The 20,108-nt window shown below is 39.7% G+C and overlaps 1 protein-coding gene and 1 long non-coding RNA gene across 6 annotated transcripts in view; both read right to left on the bottom strand.

The window, feature by feature from the left end:
• AKAP9 (A-kinase anchoring protein 9) overlaps positions 1 to 12,156 on the bottom strand; it is a 106,197-nt gene extending 94,041 nt beyond the window's left edge. For all 5 annotated transcript variants that reach the window (XM_014875604.2, XM_014875606.2, XM_014875605.2 and 2 more), the window contains exon 1: positions 11,921 to 12,156. In XM_014875604.2, coding sequence (XP_014731090.2) covers positions 11,921 to 11,968 — 48 coding nt within the window. In that variant the 5' untranslated portion in view covers positions 11,969 to 12,156. The remainder of the gene's footprint in view (positions 1 to 11,920) is intronic.
• A 2,410-nt stretch (positions 12,157 to 14,566) lies between these two features.
• Positions 14,567 to 18,790, bottom strand: LOC148225110 (uncharacterized). The gene is made up of 2 exons (XR_015802368.1): positions 16,246 to 18,790; positions 14,567 to 15,724 (listed from the first exon to the last, which is right to left on the bottom strand). It is a non-coding gene; the product is annotated as an uncharacterized LOC148225110 (long non-coding RNA).
• Positions 18,791 to 20,108: the final 1,318 nt, after the last annotated feature.

Below are 20,108 nucleotides of genomic sequence, written 5' to 3'. Positions count from 1 at the left end.
CAATCAGTATTTGATCATATCAGTGCATTACTGTCCGGGACAATAGCTACGATGCTATCCAATAACATTATTCTGTTCCTCGAGTTATTCTTACCTTGTTCCAGATAAAACCCAAGAATATTACCTACCCAAGCTGACCACATTAGGAAAGTACAATTTGGCTTAAAGAAGTCAAGAGAACAAAAAATATTCCAAAATTGGTACTGTAGGCAGAAATCAATTTTAGGGGTCCTCCTGTTTCAGGGTATGAAAACAACAGTGCGAGCCACTACTGAGAAATGCAGGATCCCTTCCTGACTTCAAGGTGGATCACACAATATCATCTCTTTCTTTCAGTCCCTGGAACATCCTGTAGGCTACTTTTCCTGCCCTGTAATGAAATGGAAATTAAAAATTTCTCCTTTCTGCCAAGGGAAAGTGTGTGAACTTTCCTCTACCACCTTTCATGCTGCTAAGACTCCAGGAATTTTCTGCTATCCTGTCCTTTTTCACACTGTCAGTCTCTGACAACAAGCCCTATGCCTCAATTCATTAACCTCTCTTTAAGGCAGTATCATCCGTGAGCATGCAGACTTCCTCCAATTCTGAAGGTCATTTACAAAATAGCCAACTGTACACCTGAGGAACTCTACTTACCACAGCTGGACTTGGCTTCAGCAAGCTGAGCACACCAGTCCAGCTAATTTTCTGCCCACCTTGCAGACCACTTATCCAAGCCACCTATATCCAGCTTGTACAAAGAGCCTCTAAGCGATCACATCAAATGCCTTCCTAAAGTCAAGGTAAACAACGTCCACCATTCTCTCCCATTTAAATTTGGTTTATCACAGAGGACAATTAACTTGATAAATTCTGATCCACACTCTGAACAGGAAGGTTCCAGGAAGATCTGCCCCATCTTCTTCACAAACACCACAGCCAGGCTAACGTGCCTATAGATCCTGATACTTCTTCCCATCCTCCTTGTATATGAAGCTGATGTTTGCTTTTTTCCTCCTGCTTCATTTGAAATCTGAAGGCAATGACCTTTCAAAGATGAGCAAGGAAATAGCCTTGTAATGACAGCACCCAACTTCTGCAGGATGCTGGAATGAATTGTACTCATTCCCATAAATGGTTATAACACCAAAATTGCTTAAGTGGTCCCCAGCTTGACCTGTACAGTGGATAATACTTCAGTCCTCCAATTCTGCCATTAAACTCAGGGACTTGGAAAGCCCAAGGACAGTCCTTACCACAAAGAGGCAAAAAAAGCCTTGAGTGTTACTTCCACATTCTTTTGCACCAGATTATTTTGAAGGCTAAACCTCTTCACCATGTTTGCCACCCACTTCAGTTTATTACTGTCACATATAACCACGCATTCTTTCCACTAATAATGTAAATACTGAGTGACACAGGCTTTGTAGAAGACTGAATGACCACCTACTTTGAAAGTAAGCCATTAAAACAAATATCACGAATTCGAATTTTCTATTCATTTGTAACATGAAATGATGATTGTACCTTAATCAAGTCTTTAGTTTGCTTATAAGATGATGTCACACAGTGTCAAAAATCTTTTAACACTTTCAGGAAGTTCTGTCGGATCAGCGCTAATTACATAAAGGGGGTCTCCTATTAACAGTTGTGCAGATCCCAAGGACCTTAATGTTGACAATTCATTCAAAGAAGTCTGTTTCATTTATAGAGCAGTCTTTCCCAGTCTTTTGAGATTCTCTGATAAGTATATGAAGAGTTTTACTGATAACTTCAGGATAACTGCAGCCATGGTTACAGTGCATTAACAAGCATCAATGTGGCTTCCAGGGGGCCAAGGTTAGGGATAATCAACTGTTTCTCAAAAATCATGAATACTGATTAGAATCCTACAACAAAAACCCTGACACGTCTACAGAAAATTGTAGTCAGGCAACTACTACATCCTGTGGGATCATAATCAATACTCCTTTCCACCTCCCACAGTTCATCCTTCCAGACTGCAAATAGTCATCTGCAAATTCTAATCAGTTAACTTAAAAAAAACCTACCATTTCTAGAGCACAGGGCTTCAAAGATGCTATGATACTACAACACAGAGAATTGCATGGAGAGAATCTGTATCTGAAGAGGCTTCGTCCAGACTTCTCTAGGTAACTAATGCAAGAAAACTTGAATTGTCATTTGTGCTGAAGCTTCCAGAAACAGGCTGCAGCCCACTGCATGTTTTTCCTGATCAGCAGAACTCCTGCACTGCCCAAAAATGCATATTTTTCCTTCCTCCTGCATTGTAACATTTAGTCATTATAATAAATGAAGAAGAGTTTATTAGATATTGGCTGAGAAGGGCTGATGAAAGCTTTTTTGGATGCTAGAAGAAAATATATACTATTGATTTACTTTAAGTCTCTATGAATGTTTACATTATGCTCATTCATGTAAATGTAACTTTTTTCATCATAATAGGAAACCATTAAGTTGCATTTATGTAGAATACATCTACATTTTTCCTGTCCACAGTGCCCTCTTTAGTATAAAGGTAGCTATAACAGAGATATTTAAAGACCAAAAACTGAGAGAATTAAAACCCAGCAGGTAGAGAGAACATGTAAAGGCACAGCAAGATCTGAAGAGTTGTGTTTGCTTCTAATTTCTCATTAACCAAGATGTCTAAAAGAAAGTGGCACCTTTAGAATGAACAGTCTAAACAAGACTTTATTAATAACCAACAAAAGATTATAAATTTTTTCAAGTGCCAACTGGCACAGAATCTGAGAGGTTACATCTTTGGCAACAAGACAATCAGCTTTTCAGATACAGATCAATTGTTTAAATTCAGTTCAAGCTAATCAGAAACTGATAGCCATTTCTTGTTAACAAACACAAGTGATGTATGACTTCCATCCAGTTGTCAATGTAATCTTTTCAGGAACATTGTGTTGGGTTCAAAAGCAGAAATTCTGGAGAATTTCAATAAATTTTTAAGTGATTATTCATACACATTCTGGTGACCTCCATGCTTCAACTCCATAGAGACACTGAACAAAACTTTTATTTTCATTTTAAGTAATGTTTGTGGTTTTGATTCTTTTCTCTTTTAGTAAATTGCAAATACCTTAGAACAAGTCAAACTCAGTTGTGCTTCACTATTTTCTCACCTTGTTTATATCACTTTTACATTAATTCCCACCATGTGGCACGACTGGCAATGAATGGACAGAGTGAGAATAAAGCCCACAAACTGCAGCTTGTGAGATAGAGACAGCTCTGCCAGGAGCAGAGCAGACATAAGGGAAGAACCAACTGCATGAATTTCATGCTCAGTGTGCATTGCTTGACAGGCATGTACTATTTTGACAGGCTTTTTATCACTTTTTACATGCTGCTGAATCATGAGAAAAGGAAGCTCACAAAGACGTTGATATTGCTCACAAAGCTGCACTTGTCTCTGGAGTCTTGGTCTTGTATTTTTCTAAGAAAGCTAAATTGAATTCCTGGAATATATTCCAAATAATGAAGAAAATCTAACACATCCATCTTTAAGGAGTGTTGTATCAGGACATCCCTTATTTCTTTTAACACAGCAAACTAGGCTAGCTAACAAAGCATACAACTAAACAGACCAAGACATGGTTTTCTTATCGTTGTTATTGAGCATTACCTATTATAGTAAGACATTTCTCCTATATACCTTTTAATTTTAAATACATATTATCAATATCTATTGAACAGACATATATGCAAATATATGGGTTTTATGTTAAACTGCTTACCTTCCTTAGACAATCTAAATGTATTTAGAAATACTTAAATGTTTCCCCCTTGTTTTGTGGTTGGATACTGGAGGTTTCCTCACAGAGAAGAGTTTAATGACAAGTAAAAAGGTCAGCAAACAAAGCCAGAATTAAGGGATAACCTCTTCTATCAAATCACAGCCTACCACTGAACTCAGATCTGAATAAATTGTTATGCAACTTACTCTGCTTATTCTCTGGAACACCTACTTTGTCAATATTTGCCCAGAAACATGTTCGGTCCCAGAATCCCATCTACTCCACCTCTTCAACTCCATCAATCTTCTTGGGTCTCGCTTGCTGTCATAGCTTTAGAGATATGCTGTAATTTTGCCACAGCAGTACAATTTTCATGAAATTTTCATCCAGGCTTTCCTCTAAAAATATCAGAAAACTAGTATATATTCTCTTTATCATTATTATCTCCTATTGTCAAGAATTTTAAAATTTCTTCATGTTCTGAGATTTAGAAGCATACTCGAATAGACCACCTCTTCTTTGATTCTGCCATAATGCTGTAACTCAGTGTTGTTATAACTGGGATTTGAGCACTCCCTCACTACCCTAAACTTAGTGTTTAGTATCTAGAGTCTCACATTCCTTTGCCTAGCTGATAACTGTTGAATTTGTTCCATGTGGAAGCTTGCTGGGGCTCCTTTTTAGAAGAGGAGAGAAGTAGGAGAACTCATTTCATTCTTACAAGAAACTAAGAATTCTAAGAAATCTGAATGTTTTTATTAATTGTTCAGTCTTTTCTGCTTGTAGGAAAGGTAGTTATAAAATGTTGGCTTCTCAAGAAATCGTAGGAAAATTAAGATTAAGGTTCCTTTCGATAAATAGGAACACCAGAACCATCAACACAATAGCGTGTGCCAACTGTCTGCAGTCAACAGACAAGTGTCCCATCAACATAAATTTCAAGAACTATGTATGTTTCAGCAAAGCAGTTAAAATTCCAAATTCAAAGTCACATGCTAGCTTGCATCAGTAACAAAATTACTTTGAAACAAACACATAGAAATACCTTGAATCTCTCTCTGTGAGGCAGATAATTAAGACAGAGCTTTCAGACCCTAAATTAGGATTTCCAACAATTGTGTTACTAGTATATAATCTTACGTTGCAATATGCGGTAGTTCAACAAAGTTGGACCTACTTCAGACACTTTATTTTCTTTTGTCCTCATTTGCATCAGATTTTTTACTATTCCAAACTCTAAGATGCTAGAGCAACCATGTATTATTCTACAGTTAATACCATTGTATGTCGATATTTAAAAGCACCTAGTTGATTGGTCATTTCCTGTCAGGAAAAAAATACAGGATTTTCTGGCCACACCTACATGCCAAAAAGTCCAATTTCCTTGTAGCAGAAGATACACTTTACTGAAAGTCCTTTAGAATGAATTTGTGCTGGTGATCAAGCTTATTTCCAGATAAGTACCAACATACAAATTTTATTCTAGATTCTGGTTATAACAGGGCGGCAAATGTTGCAGTCATCTCTGCTTTGCTATTGCAACACGCATACTAAGAAAATAAGTTGTTGGAAAGAAGACCACAGAAATGAGGGAGAGATTAGTGCTAAAATGAAGAAAGTCTTGAAAGTAGGCAAAGAGCAACTCTGTGCTCTCTTTTCTGTAATTCCTTGTCCTTACACAAGGAACAAGAAAACATTTTCAATTGCATTCTTACAATGCCATTTCTTGCTTTCACAGTGCTACTAACAATACTATGTTGGCTTATTTCTCTATGTTTGTGAAATTCACTAGCATTTTGGATTAAAGAACAATTCTCTCTAAACTAGCAAAAGAACAAAGGTTATTTTGAAGTGACATTTCTCTGCATTCACAGAAGAAAACAAGTATAAATTACAGCTCATTCTACCTTGCACCACTATTGAAAAGTAGAGACCTACTTTGAAGAGTTGAACAAAAGGGTACATTGATGATAACACCTAAAACCAATAATCAAGCCCTGTATCAAAAGCAAGAACAGATCTCTGGAATGAGGGAAATGGAGATCAAAACAACAACATGGAAAAAAAACCCCACACTCAGGAAGACTTCTAGTAGTTTCAATTTAAAAGAGAGTTGAAATTCCAGATGATTATAATTCAAGCACTTTTTTTTTAAACAAATACCCAATAAAGTCCACAAAAAATTTCAACACAAGATAAAAAAATGAAACTTTATTTTTATTTTTCAAAGCAAAAAAAAGAACACTGAGTAAACTGTAATGAGCTGGTAGTCCTATTATTCTCAAAACAAAAATTAAACTAGTCATGCCAATTTTTATGCTATTATGCGTACAATGTGTCTTGAAAATGGTCTCACAGATTTCCATCTGATCTCTCCTCCAAGCTTCTGCACCACCCCAGTAGCAATCAATTATCTAGACAGAACATATTTATACCTCAAATGCATATAAAATCTTTTTTTCTACAATACAACATAGATATCCATTGTTTTGAACAAAAATAAATGCATGCACAACAAGCTGAACACCTCACACCTTGTTCCTTTCTCACCTCTACTCAATTTCTGTCCTATCTTCCTTTACTCAAAAAAGTTTTAAAACCACATGTGTTCTCTCCAGGGCAATGCTCAATCCTTATATCTGTGATTTTCTCTGCAACACAGAAGTAAACTTTTAAACTTACTCATGTTCATAAACAATGCAATTCCACATACCTTCTATTATTTGCATTTAAAATTGACATAGGTGCAAAGGAGTGAGCACATCAAAGCCTGTAAATGAAAACAAGTCAAACCCCACAAGTTCAGAAGGACCTAGAGAAAGAAACACCATTGCAATATAACAGAAGAATGCCGAGGAACTAGATACAGATTTGATAGAGATTTCTGATCTTCATGTGCAAGAAAAATCTGAAGAGTTATTTATCCTTCAAATAAACTGTTCATTATGGTATTTTCTCATAGTTTCACTGTAGTCTCAAGCCAAGGCTTTCCCACACCTTTCCAGGAAACTCTTAAAAGATCTAGTTGCTTCCTCTCTTGTCCATTAATACACAGCAGTATCTTCAGATCTAGACAAAGCACCACTGCCACGCTGTGAACTTTTATCTCAAAAAGCTTCCTCTGTCTATAATTTATGAAGAGTGACCACAATGACAAGCCTTTATGATGAAATCAGCACTTCGTGATATGGCAAATACGACTTCTTTTAAGAGAATAGAAGAGCAGGAAAATGCAGACTTGAAAAGTAAATTCTTCCTTCCATAATTGTTTATTTTTGCTCAAGTTATTTGAGGTAGACAGGATAAACAAAATGAACAGTCTACACTTGAAAGCAAAAGATGATGTGTTAGTAGCCCAGCTATTTAATGACATGCAAGTTTTAAATCTATTTAATTTGACTGACCCTTAAATTAGCTCTGTTGGTTAGAGCATGGTGCTGATAGCACCAAGATTGTGGGTTCAATCCCCAGAAATAACTGTCTTAAATCACTTAAGAGTTGAACTTGACGATCCTTGTAGATCCCTTTCAACCCAGAATATTCTGTGATCTCTGACTTCAGTTATGAAAACTCTTTAATAACCACTGAGACACTGCTATTTTCCCACTTCAGGTAAACTACAGGGAGTTTAAAAGGACCTTGTTTTACACACAATCTATACTTTGAGTTCTTCTGGGGGACTTAAACTAGAGCTTTAATCACTCAGTCATATAACTATTCCATGTTTGCCTGAATGTTTTATATTTAAAAACCCCAATGTATCAACACCTTTCCTTGAGACTTCCAAAAGCACCCAGTCCAAAGAGGCTAGAGATGAGTGAGGAAAATCTTTTTCTCCTCTCAAAAAAGGAAGACATAACAATGCAAACAGCAAACATTCCCAGACTCTTAGACCATTTTAATATTTTAATAATACATATCATTTTAATCTTCAGCCATCTGAAGTATTTACATGCATGACCAGATGACAAAGTATGCAATTATTTCTTTTGACTATTCAATTTGTGAAGATAACTTGCCAAATTAGTTATACAACCTATAATACTTGTCCACTGAGAGCCACCAGAGCTTCCTCAATCAACATCACTGTTCCATCTGCTCAGTGATTTTCTGGTATAGATCAAAAGCTGCAACAGCCTTTACTCTGTTCTCAAGTGTTTAAACTAAACCAAATCCCTAATTTCTTCAGGTTCTCCAACAATTACATGTTTCTTAGAACACCACAACAATGTATTTCAAACATTCATAAAAGCTTTGAAAAATGAAACACTAAATTATGTATTTCTAACATTAGACCTGAAATCCTAGACCAACCCAAGAGAATTTACAAAGTGTGTAAGTATCTTTCCTGTGTTCACCCCTCCCATAGGAAAAACAAGCATACAGCTAAGGAGTGTCCTCTGCTCACTAGAAATTTAAACACTTAATTAAATACTTTGCTAACTAAATTTCAGTACTGCAAAATGGATCATTCCATAGAACTTGCTGGTTGATAGCTTCATCTCAATTTTGCCAGTTTTAATAGTTGTGCCTTTCATGTGTGTCTGTGTATGCATAGAAATTAAAGTATTTTTTATAAATTTCAAAAGCTTTACCAAAATACCCTCAGCCACTTTCTGACAAGAGAATCCAATCACCAGTGTTTTTATTCTGAAGTTAGCAAATGACTCTCTGTAGTTTTGAAAGTTGACCAAGACAGTGCCACATCCTAATAAGAAAAGCCAGCTACTAAGCTGCTAAATAGATACATGAAAATAAAATACCCAACCCAACTACCATAAATAGTACCCTCTTTAATGTTAGATGAGCTTTCCAAGCAAACTGATGCACACAGGGATCCACATGTAGTATGCAATATCAAGATTTTCAACCATCACCTCTGCAGTCTTTTTTTAAGACCAGATTCACTGTCTCAGGCCATCAACAATATTCCAGAATCACCCCAGCAAGGCACAAAACACATCCGATGGATTTCTAATGTCACTGTGTTTTAGGGCACTGATCAACCTAATAGCATGCATCTGTATTTCTGTTGCTGGCACACATCTTCTCTCTTCCACTTTCCATCACAGTCAACAATGTTGGCCTTAACTGGCTTTTCTAACAAACACTCTTCTTACTTCACCATAATGATATCACAAGATAAGATGAAGTCAGGGGGAGAAGGAAGCTCTATAGAGGAACTGAGAGATCATTTCAATGGGAGACAGACATAGAGGCTGGGTTAATATCCAGCAGATTTACCTCATAGCAAAAGAAAATAAATGACTACAGATCTGGAAAAAGGAGCATGCAATTTACTGGCTTTAACTTTGTGCCTCCCTTGCCTTTGTGGGATTGTTACAGACAAAACAACAACATGGTTTCAACTGCTTCATAATGCAGACTTGGTGTGGTCTCTGAAAATCAGCAGGTACACATGAATATTGGTGAGCCTCCATCAAGACTTTTTATTCCAATTTTCAAATTATGTGCTGGCAAAGGCTGTGCATTCACACTGAGACCTGTTCTGCCAGGCTTGAGTACACCTAGCACCACTCAATCAAGGTAAGATTCACAATGCAGCTTCTCATTTCCATTAAAAATAAAGGAGGACTCAGAAGAAAATGCATTTGCAGAAAATCCACTTTTAATACACTTCCTTGTAAAAGATCTGTGTGGGGGGACAATGTCTTAGAAGACATCAAGAGAAAGTTCCATTGTAGATAAATTCACACAAAACCAAATGCCACATTTGCCTACTTGATATTAGAAAACAACAACAAAATAGTTGCTTTACAAGAAAGTTCATATAATTTAATGTGCAGACACAGAGATTTAGCAGTGCCTACTTTACAATAATAAAACCAACCCAGACCAAACAAGAATGCAGGTCTCAATTGTGAATAATAACTCCACTGTCAGCAGTGTAGCAGCCACCTTCATAGCATTTACTAGGCTTTTTTACCAGACTCCCAATTACCTACATTCATCCTACAGTTTATGGAACATCTTATTTAAAGTCTGTAATTTCAGGTGGTTGGTTTAAGGTGTCTGCAGTACAGCAGTACCTGCACTTTTTGGCACAGTAACAACATATACTTCAGCACATTTTCTCAGCTATTTTATTTAAATAACTCTCAAGTGATAAAGCCCAGTAGTCTTCGGGATGCTTGTTGCTGTGGTTTGTAGAAAATATCCACTGGAGACAAACAATTTTAGGAGATGGACTGATTACACTACTGTGAATGTGTTTGAAAAAGAGAAAAGCAGCTGCAGGAGCAACTCCTGATTCCATTCTCTGCTAACACAGTTTCTTCTTTTCTGCTTTTCTCAGTGACATTTGTCACTGAAGGATTGTGACCTAATCTCTACTATACAACACATTTTTACATTCACATGTAAAAAAAGGGGTAAACGCAACACAGAACACAAACAAAAAATAAGAAAAAACTCACAATGCTTTTATAGTCCCTTTTCACATAAACCATGTACAGCTTTAAAGAGTGATAATGACTTTAATCATAGGAGACGTTTAAAAGCATAGAATACTAAAGTCTTCAGGCAAATACTTACAAGAACAGCATTATGTTTTAGACAGAAGAAACTAGAATAGTGAAAGTTATGACAGTACTCTTAAATTACAGAATTAATTAGTAAAGTGTACCTGTCTTTTCTCAAAGTTTGAAGGAAGCCACTGAATTCCTGCTAGAGTCCTGGCTTTTGGTTCAATTTTCAGTAACTATCATTAATTTTCTGTGTTAATCCCAGGCCAACAAAGGCAGAAGAATCTAAATTCTTCATTGTGATTGATAAACTGGCAAATCTACCCCAACCATTTTCTTTGTGAACTACTTTCTAACTTTCTGCAAAAGAATTAGCCAATCTGCGACAAAATGTACTGCCACCAGGATCTGATTTGTCCCAGTGCCTTCTGTGAGTACTACATAATGTTGTGCCAATACTACTCTTGCACTAAGCATTTAAGGAACGGGTTTTTCTATATAAGCATACAACTCCCTCTAGGAGATTTTCCCAACAGACATTTTATCCCAAACAGAAACACAAGATAAGAAGATTTTACGAATACAGCAAAATGTCTATATAAAATACCTCAAAATACCTCAGTACTTCGCAGATGAACTATATCTTTTCCACAGTCCACATAAAAAAGACACTGATGTTTCATCTTTAGATTATCTTCGTTTTGCCTGCGCTATTAGCTCCTGCCAAGTCACCTGCATATCTTTAGTATGAATGACTGACCAACTTCTGAACTCTTATCATTTAGGTATGACTACGGGAAGGAAATATATGATACCTAACGCCAAAACACTAATTTTATCTAAATGCCATTAATTAGCTTATCTCGTTGACCACACCAAAGCTTTCTCTGAAGTTAAAAAGAGGTCCTCCTGAAGTGTAGTCTGGTCTGCTGCCCAGAAGGCGAAATGCTGTGCAGCCGGTGTGTACTGAGCCATGCTTAGAGTAAAAAGATAAGCTCCCCGATTAACCCTTGGGTTAGCCCGCAGAGCAGCGTCGGAGCCGCCTGACAGCGCCGAGGCGGTGCCGGCTGCGCGCAGCTCTGCGGGCACCGGCGGGGTCCCGCGGGTGACTCACGGCATTCCCAGCCCGCCGGCACAGGCACGGCGGGCACCGCTGGAGGCATCGCTAATCCTCCGCCTCCTAACGCTCTCCCAGCATTAGCTCCATCCTGAGGAACAGCTGCCGGTTTCATAAACTTCCTTAAAGGTTCACAGGGTTTCCCAGGCTTATGAGCTAAACGGGATTCGCGCCTGGGCTGCGAAGGGTAACGAGGTTAACGCTCCCTCTCCTCTTCCTCCTGGGCTCTTCCTCTGCCCGGCGCCGCAGCGGGCAGTCACCGTCCGGCCGCGTGACGGGTACCTGTGGCGTGCCAGGTGTCGGGGGCCGGTGTAGCCGGGCACCAGCACCCACCGCCCGGCCGGGAGCGCAGCCCGGCCCCGCGGCGGGCGGGGGAGCGCGGGGCGGGCGGCACAAAGCGCCTCCTCCGCCCGCGGCTTTGTTCGCGGCGGGGCCCCGCGCCAAGCCCCTGCCGCAGCCCCGCTCCGCCGCCGCACCGCGCGGCTCGGCTCGGCCCGGCCCCGCTGACAACCTCCTCCGCCCTCACCCCGCTGTCTCCCCGCCACGCCACTGCCTCCTCCTCCTACCTTGGCTTTCCCAGCCTCCAGCTTCTTCAGCCGCTCCTCGTCCTCCATGGCGTCTGTGCGGGAGAGCAGGGTGTTACCGGCAGCAGGAGGAGGGGCTCGCCCCGCGCCCTCCTCTCAGCCGGGGCGCACACGCTCGCTGTCCGGTGCGGTCCCGTCCCGCCTCACAGCGACGACAGCTGCCGTGGCGGGGCCACCGGCGCCGCCATCTTCAGCTCCACGTAAACACGCGGCCGGGGAAAGTGACGTGTGGCCGCCCGCTCCTCCTCCCGCTGCCGCCGGCCCCTCCTCCCCGCGCCCCGGCCGCTCCCGGCGCCTCTGCCCGCCGGCGACCCCCGCCCGCCCGGCTGCCGCCGAGTCCCGCCGGAGCCACTCTCGGAGGAACGGGTTTGACTCCTGCAGGGCAGCGGCGTGGCCGGGGACAGCGGGCGCGGCCAGCACCAGTGGGCACACCCCCCTCCACACCCCCCTCCGCACCCCCGCGCCGTGCGGGCAGAGGCGGGGGGCTCCCGCTGCCCACAAAAGAACGCTAAGGCGTACGGCACTCGCCGGACTGCGACACGGGGCTCTGAACGGGCAGCGCCCGGCTTCTGCTGCCCTGCCAATCCCTGGCTAGAAGGCTAATTCTGACAGTTCTGATTTTCCAGGTGTTGTCCTGCTCCTTTGCGCGACTCACACAATTGCACGGATCCTACAGCTCGATCTAAGTCTTGGCAATACAACGAGCTTCCCAAGCGTGTGCTGCAGACTGTGTAAGAGTGACAACAAAGGATGTGTAGCCCCCCCCGTTAAAATTACTTACCTTCCGTGCTCTCGTTGTACCATAGGGGCTGGAAGAATTGTGTTAAAATCACAATGGGGAATATGGCACGTGGCAATCAAATGCTCATACCGTTTCTATGCCGCAGCAAATACAAAGCAATATTCTGAGATCATTTAATAGTCTACTTAATGTGCGCCTTGAAAGGCTAATAGCAATTTGTATCACGTGGTCCTATTGTGCTTTTTCTTTCAGTTCCCCCTGAGGTGGGTTCCGTTTGTGATGGTGCGATGGATGGCACAGGCTTACACACAAAGGAAGAAAAAAGGCTTCCCAGGAACGTGTACCAGCTGCAATGTGAAAGGATTCCTTATTCTGCATTTGGAATCATGCTGCTTTACTAAATGCAAAATTCGAAATCTTTCTGAATTAACTTAGATCTCAGCTTTGCTGATCTTTTGAACATGGTCCCTTTAGTATACATTCTTTCCTTGCTTGAATTTTCCAGCAAAAACGGGATATGCCCAAACAAACAAAAAAACCCCATTATTTGCACAGTATTACTGACCAGGGACAAGTTTTAAAAACAGTCAATTAGGTGTCCTAGCAACAAAATTCTAGCAACAAAACACCCATATTACTACCAAAGTAAACGAAACCTACAGTCTGACATTTTAAAGGATTTTCCTTTCCTCCTCCATTACATTTCATGGAAAAGTATTAAAAAATTAGTTAGTAGGTACAGGTAATATGCACTTCTGTGTTTACAAAAATGTTCTCAATCTTTAGTCAAAAAAGAATGTATACAATTTATGTAAAAAGAAAACACAATCCATCATAGGGCATGAAAAATATCTGCATTATCTGTTGTTTCATATCTGAAGCAAGCCATATGTTTCAGCTAAAGTTCTCAGACTTCGCCATTGAACTACAGGAAAATCATGTTATAGAGGAAAGCAGCAAATGAAAATGAGAAGAATTAATTAAAGAGGAAAGATTTTTATAGGAACATAAATTTGAGTTCATTTCTTAAAAATATGTTCCTAAGTCAGTAAAATGAAGTACCTCCTCAAAGCCTATACAAATGAAAGTTTTTTCCCAGCAACTACAAAGGCTCAGAGACCCTCGAGGGAAAAATAAATCACCTTTTCTGTGTCAGTGACAGACATTCCTCTTGACTGTTAGAGGCCCCTGTTGTAGAACTAGCTATTGAATGTCAGTAAAATTTCACACACATGACACTTTGATAAGAATTTATCAGTAAATATCCCATTTAGAAGATAATGACAAATTTCCCAAATCCTATAATTAAATGGGTTATTGAATTAATGATAAGAATTGATGGGCCTAATTTTCCTTTTACTTAGGGACTTATATCCATGTAAGTCTGTTGGATTTTAGCTTAACACCTAATTCATGACTATGAAAGTCATGAAAACCATACTGACAAACTATAATAGAATACTGTGGGAATTGCCACTAGATAGAATATCTCAAGGAATTATATTTCTGTATCCTCTCAACATTGGAAGAACAGGACTTTCTTTCCTAGGGAAAAAAACCCCGAACCCATACAGTATGATTTCCTACTTCAGCTGTTTTAATTCCTATTTTATCATTCATGCAGGGGAAGATGTCTGGAATTAACAACTTGGTTAGCCAATTAAACTTTCAGTTACAGAAAGGCATTCATCTTGTTTGCTTAATTCTCAGAATTGACTAATAATGTTCACTTGCCCAAGAATTTAAGAAAGTGCCGAATAACTCTAACACTTATTGAATTCACATAAATTAAACATGTAAACTGCTTTTGACAGCACAAGTGAAGTGAAACAGATAAACAAGGTAAGAAATACAGATCAGACATTCTCCAAAACAGGAAGAACTGGTGTTTTGCCTAGAATTATTTTTATTTAGAATTAAATTTATTAGTGAAAAATGTTCACATACAAAATGGCACTGAACCATCTTCGAATATCAGACTTAATTTTTAGTTGTGTTTGTCCGTGGACAAGGACAAAGGCTTCTTCATCTACAGCATTTTCTCTAACAAGGAAACTCCACCTCCTCTTCTTCCTACCTCTTGTGATTCCTTTATTCACTGTTCAGAGAATGTATGCCTGGTGATTTTCATTGTGGCACTTTGGTGGACTGTGAAGCCAAAAGATGAATCATAAAGACCATGAGTGATAATCACGAAGTTCTAATTAGGAGATTCATATTCTATCACAGTCCACTGAAGCCAGAATCAGACGGCTGTCAGATCACAACATGCTGCTGGTAACTCACATATGCAAATAATATGCGAACATTTTTAAAATAGCACAGGCATAAGATGATGATACAACCTCTTCCAACAGGTAAGGAGCACATATATTGTATATTCTCAGGTGTCATAACTTCAGCAATACCTCTTAATAACAATACTATCTAACACTAATTTATTTTCTTCAGCAAAAATACATGTTAGAATGAAAGAATCCTGTATGGATCACATAAGATTCCCTGATATACCTGACAGCAGTCAGATATTTTCCTAGCTCCAATACAATGACCATGCCACTTTCTACTGTTTCACGTTAAACCTAAATTCTTAATTTTTTTTAATGTCTGTATTTGGTCAATATAATTCATAAAGGAGTAGTCCTCCTGTTATTGGACCTTCTGTGTTGGTTTGAAAGCAAAACCAGTGAGAGACTCCAAGTCAGTAATACAATTTAATAGGAAAAAGGAGAAAAAATAAAATACATGCAATAATACAAAAGAAAAACCACCGACAGTCAGAATACAACCTAACACCCTGTCAGTCAGGGTGTTGGTAGCAGTCCCATTAAAAGGTGGCTGCAGTGCTCCTGGATGACAGATGTGGTTCTGTTGAAGCAGTGCTCCTGCAGAAGGTGCAGTTTTCCTCCGAAGATCCAGCGATGATGTGGAAAAGGTCCGACTTTCCTCTGGGATCCAGTGGAAAGGGCTGCTTTTGCGTCCCAAACCCCAGTTTTTTATCTAGGTTGGAAAGATGTGGCTCCTTCCCCTGGCTGGAGCACCTCCTAATGGGATGATGTAATCTTATCAGTCACACAATAGGACTTAATGGCCCATTAACAATATATCTTCTGGAGGAAGGATGGGTTGTGAAAAGATAACGATGATCATCCCCCTGATTTTATCAGATTGCACATCAGCAGAGGATATCTCCCACAGAGATAAGGATCACCACCCCTCCCACATTTCAACAGATGGTGATAGAATACACATTTTTGCATGGTACCCCAGGACACCTTCTTATATGTATGTGTAGCAGAATGATAGAGAGAAGACTTGGTGCGGCATCAGAAATGTGACACTGATTATGTGGATTATTATGATTAGATTTATTGCTAATACAGCATCAAAATATTGTCAATGCAGCATATAAAATAAGCAGGTATAAAAGGATATAATATAAGCAGATTTGACTACAAATGAACAGATTTACAGTCTTTGGCAGAGTTCAGAACTACAAAGCATCTATGTAGCTACTTTAGGATTTTATCTTTGTGTTTTGCCAGATCTTAGCACCTTTACTCACCCACCCAAAAGTGAGTGTTCCATGTCCTAGGGCTGGACATATCCTACAGGTATGTGGTGCTGGGGATTTGCTTGCAACCTCGGGATACCAGTTCACTCAGCTGGCCCAGTCTTCAGCAGCATTTTATAGATTTTGCAGGCTGATGCATACCAAAGTAGCAATCAACAGCAATCACCACGACTCCTCATCTCTGGAATGGATTGATTATATGAACATCCAAATCACTTCTTCTGCAATTCCCACCTAGTTGTTCTCACCTTAAGACAAATAATATTGCCCATCAGATACAATGGCAAGGGAGATGGGGTGTTTGCTAAGAGCTGACTGTCTTTCATGACCATCACAGTATGTCCAACAGTTCTGCTGTGGCTCTTGACCTGCTGTACAAAACCTACCTGCTGGGATAACATTTTCTATTATAGTGAACATTAAAGAGATCAAGTGTGAAAATAAGAGACACCTCTATCTGAGGGATGACCATGGTGAAGATCCCATAGAACTAGTAGGACTTCTACGGCAGATGGTACTGCCAGTACAGAAATGCCTTAATGCATACCTGTCACAGTGCATGGGAACCAAACAGATTTGCCTCCACCTCAGTGTGAGCTGGCACAAAGAATGACTTAATGACTAGCTTACCTGTGCCTTTGCCACAGTCTGTTGTGACAGATCTGTCTGCTACCATCTGCTCTTCAGCTGCACTGAGCCTTGGCACTGGAGTCTCCTAGAGTGCTGCTTGGTTGGCTTGCTTGAAGCAGACAGGTGATTCAGGTAAAACATGTAAAGTTCCCGATTTCACAGACGCATTGTAGGTACTGCTGAGGGAGGATCACCTATTTATGTTAATTGGCTGTTAGCAAGGGGAAGTTAACTCAAATTTCAGGTAGAACTTGGTCTATTGTATTCAGCTAGTCTGACTCCATGTTATAAAAACTTTTGCCTCAGGGACATTTAGGTGTGTTATTTATGTTAGGACCAGCCTGTGTTTTAGAAAGAGACAAATGTTCTCTCCTTCAAAGCAGAGCAGAACAGATGCCATTACAGAACAGTGAGACTTGGTGGTTAAAAAGTAGGTGAGCTAGAGATGTAAGGAAGACATGCTTTTAAAAGCATGGGTATTTCTGTTGTTTTTTATTGTTGTTGTTTGTTTCTTTGTATCTGTTTTCTATTGGAAATCACTGGTGAGGCATAGCCATATGAAAAATTATTAAATGAGGCAAGTGATGAATATTTTAGACTCAAGTTCCTATGTAACAGCTAAAATTTCTATTCTCTTATATATGTTCCTAAATGCAGTACCAAAGCCTATGAAAAAAAACAAGCAATGAGGATGAAAATGAAATGTTCCCACATAAGAAGAAACAATTAGAAAAAAATGTAATTTTTTTTCTGCAGCCGCGAAGTTAAACAAATCTATATTAACCATTGCAACCACCCAAATGTCTGTACAGAAAGCATTTTTTTCTAAATGAAAGTAAATTTTGCTATAAGAGGTGACAGAAGAAATCAGACACTAAACCTTTCCATGTATAAGATCTAGGCATTCACTTAATAGTTGAATAATTGTGGGGTTACTAGCATGCTTCAATCAGACACAATCAAGTCAAGCACACAAAACTGTTTGTCTCATTTCCAAAACCAAACATTTTTCATCTTGCTGAAAATACAGTAAAATAATTCAAACAAAAATGTTAAAACACAGACCTCTTGCTCTATTACAGTAACACAGACCCCCTGGAGATGTGTGTCTTTCTTTTCTGAATGCTGGAATTGTACAGCTTCTAGTTTGACTAATTGTAAGCTCCACATATCTTTTTGGGTGCATATTTGAGTCTATTCTTTATCATTTAATAATTAAGATAAATACTCGGATACTTGTTTGTTGCTTTGATGAAAATACTGTAACTAAGAAGAGGCAAGATTCTTTAGCTAAGAAGTTTTGTGAGATGAATAATTTATTTTGCAGGCATAATATATCAAGGAAGGTAATTTAAGTAAGATTGCAACTAATACAGCTAATTAGTTAAGTGACCCTGAAGCTTCAAATTGGCACTTGAAATTTGAGGTACCAACAAAGATTAATTTCTAGCAGAAATCAGTTATTTGTATTTAATATACATAGAACTATTATAGTACATATTTCTTTATGATTGGTCACAATTGTCCAAGTTTATATGAAGGTTCAGAATAAGAATCACTTCAGCCTATTGCATATGAAGGTATAAAAGTGAGTTATTTTCCTACTATTCTGCTATTTTATATAGTCAAGTGTAATTAATGAAACTTGATTTAGAACATGGAAGAAATTAATAATTAAATAGCATGTCCACATTTCAGCACAGTACCAATCACCAGTGAGTATACCAAATTCTCTTCAAATTTGTCCAGACTGTTTACCTGACAAATCAGCATTCCCAGTGTATTTTTAGAAATTCCAGAATTTCTGAGAGTGTCTGAGATTAAGTGCTCCAGGCAACAATTACAAAATCTGAAAAAGCTATAGCTTCCTAAAACTTTAACTATTTTAATATAATTTGGAGCTAAAATGGACAATACTTGGGTTTTTTTCATATTTCAGCAAGTCTCAAAATACATTAAAAATGTCATTACTTAATAAGGATTGCTTCTAAATCATTGTACCATACTGGGACTCATGCCTTTTGGAGTATTATTTATGGGGAAAAAAGAGCTGGTATGTCAGGTCAGGTAATCCCATAAGTACTGGTAAGAACAAAGAATTTCCTAGACTTAACTTTAGTACTCATAGGAAAATCTTCTGCCACCTCAAATAAAGAGTTCTGCAGACTCAGCAGAGCTGGAAGAAGTACTTAGGACTTCCAAAGACCTCACTAACACCCTGGCAAAAGGATTTATTTCAGTCTGGAGAAGAAAAGGCTTTGGGGTGACCTTGTTGAGGCTTTGCAGTACCTGAAGGGAGCCTACAAGAGAGATGGAAAGGGACTTTTCATAAGAGCATGTAGTGATAGGACAAGGAGGAATGCCTTCAAACTGAAAGACAGCAGGATTAGATTAGATATTAAGAAAAAATTCTTTACTGTGAGAGTGGTGAGGCAGTGGAACAAGTTGCCCACAGAAGTTGCAGATGCCCAATCCATGGAAGTATTCAAGACCAGGTTGGATGGGGCTCTGAGCAACCTGCCCATGGTGGTGGGGTTGGAAATAGATGATCTCTGAGGTCCCTTCCGACTCAGGCTGTTGTATGATTCTGTGATTCTGTGATGACTGAACTGCAGCGAAAATATGCTGTGTGCACTGCAAATCCAGCCAGACCTAACCCACTGGGGTGTGCATCAGGAGGTGGGAACGTGGCATGGACGTTTTCCCATGGAGCCACATGCTGCTCCTGCTTTACCCACAAAATACTGTGCATCAGTGCCTGGTTGGGTGGTGCAGATGAAACCATGAGGATTTTACAGCAGATCTAACCCTTTACCTGTTGAGAAAGATTTATTGTTTTTCTTGCTAGCTCTTCTGTGAAGACAGGGCTGACTGCTGCCAGGTCCCACGCCAGCAGATGCCCAAGGACAGGGTGGATGGGGCTTTGTTCTAGTGGAAGATGTCCCTGCCCATGGTGACGGGATTGGAACTGTATGACATTTAAAAAATCTCTTCTAGCCCGAACAATTTGGTGATTTCAAAGCCCTACGCCCTGGAGCTGGCCAGCCTGCGTTCATGGCTCCTGCATGGCATGACTGCAGTTTTGTTGTCACCAAACTCGCTGCAGTGAATCGAAACCTTGCTGTAAAAGGCTTTCGGGGAGACAGGGATATTTTATCGTCTGCCGCCATCTTCTGGCGAGTGGCTCAGCTACAAAAGAAGTGCTTTGTAAAACGCCTCTGGAA

The sequence above is a fragment of the Sturnus vulgaris genome, chromosome 1 (genome assembly GCF_052056855.1).
Source record: "Sturnus vulgaris isolate bStuVul1 chromosome 1, bStuVul1.hap1, whole genome shotgun sequence".
NCBI lineage: Eukaryota > Metazoa > Chordata > Aves > Passeriformes > Sturnidae > Sturnus > Sturnus vulgaris.
The sequence above is the reverse complement of the archived record's forward strand: the minus strand, read 5'-3'. Positions and strand labels throughout refer to the sequence as shown.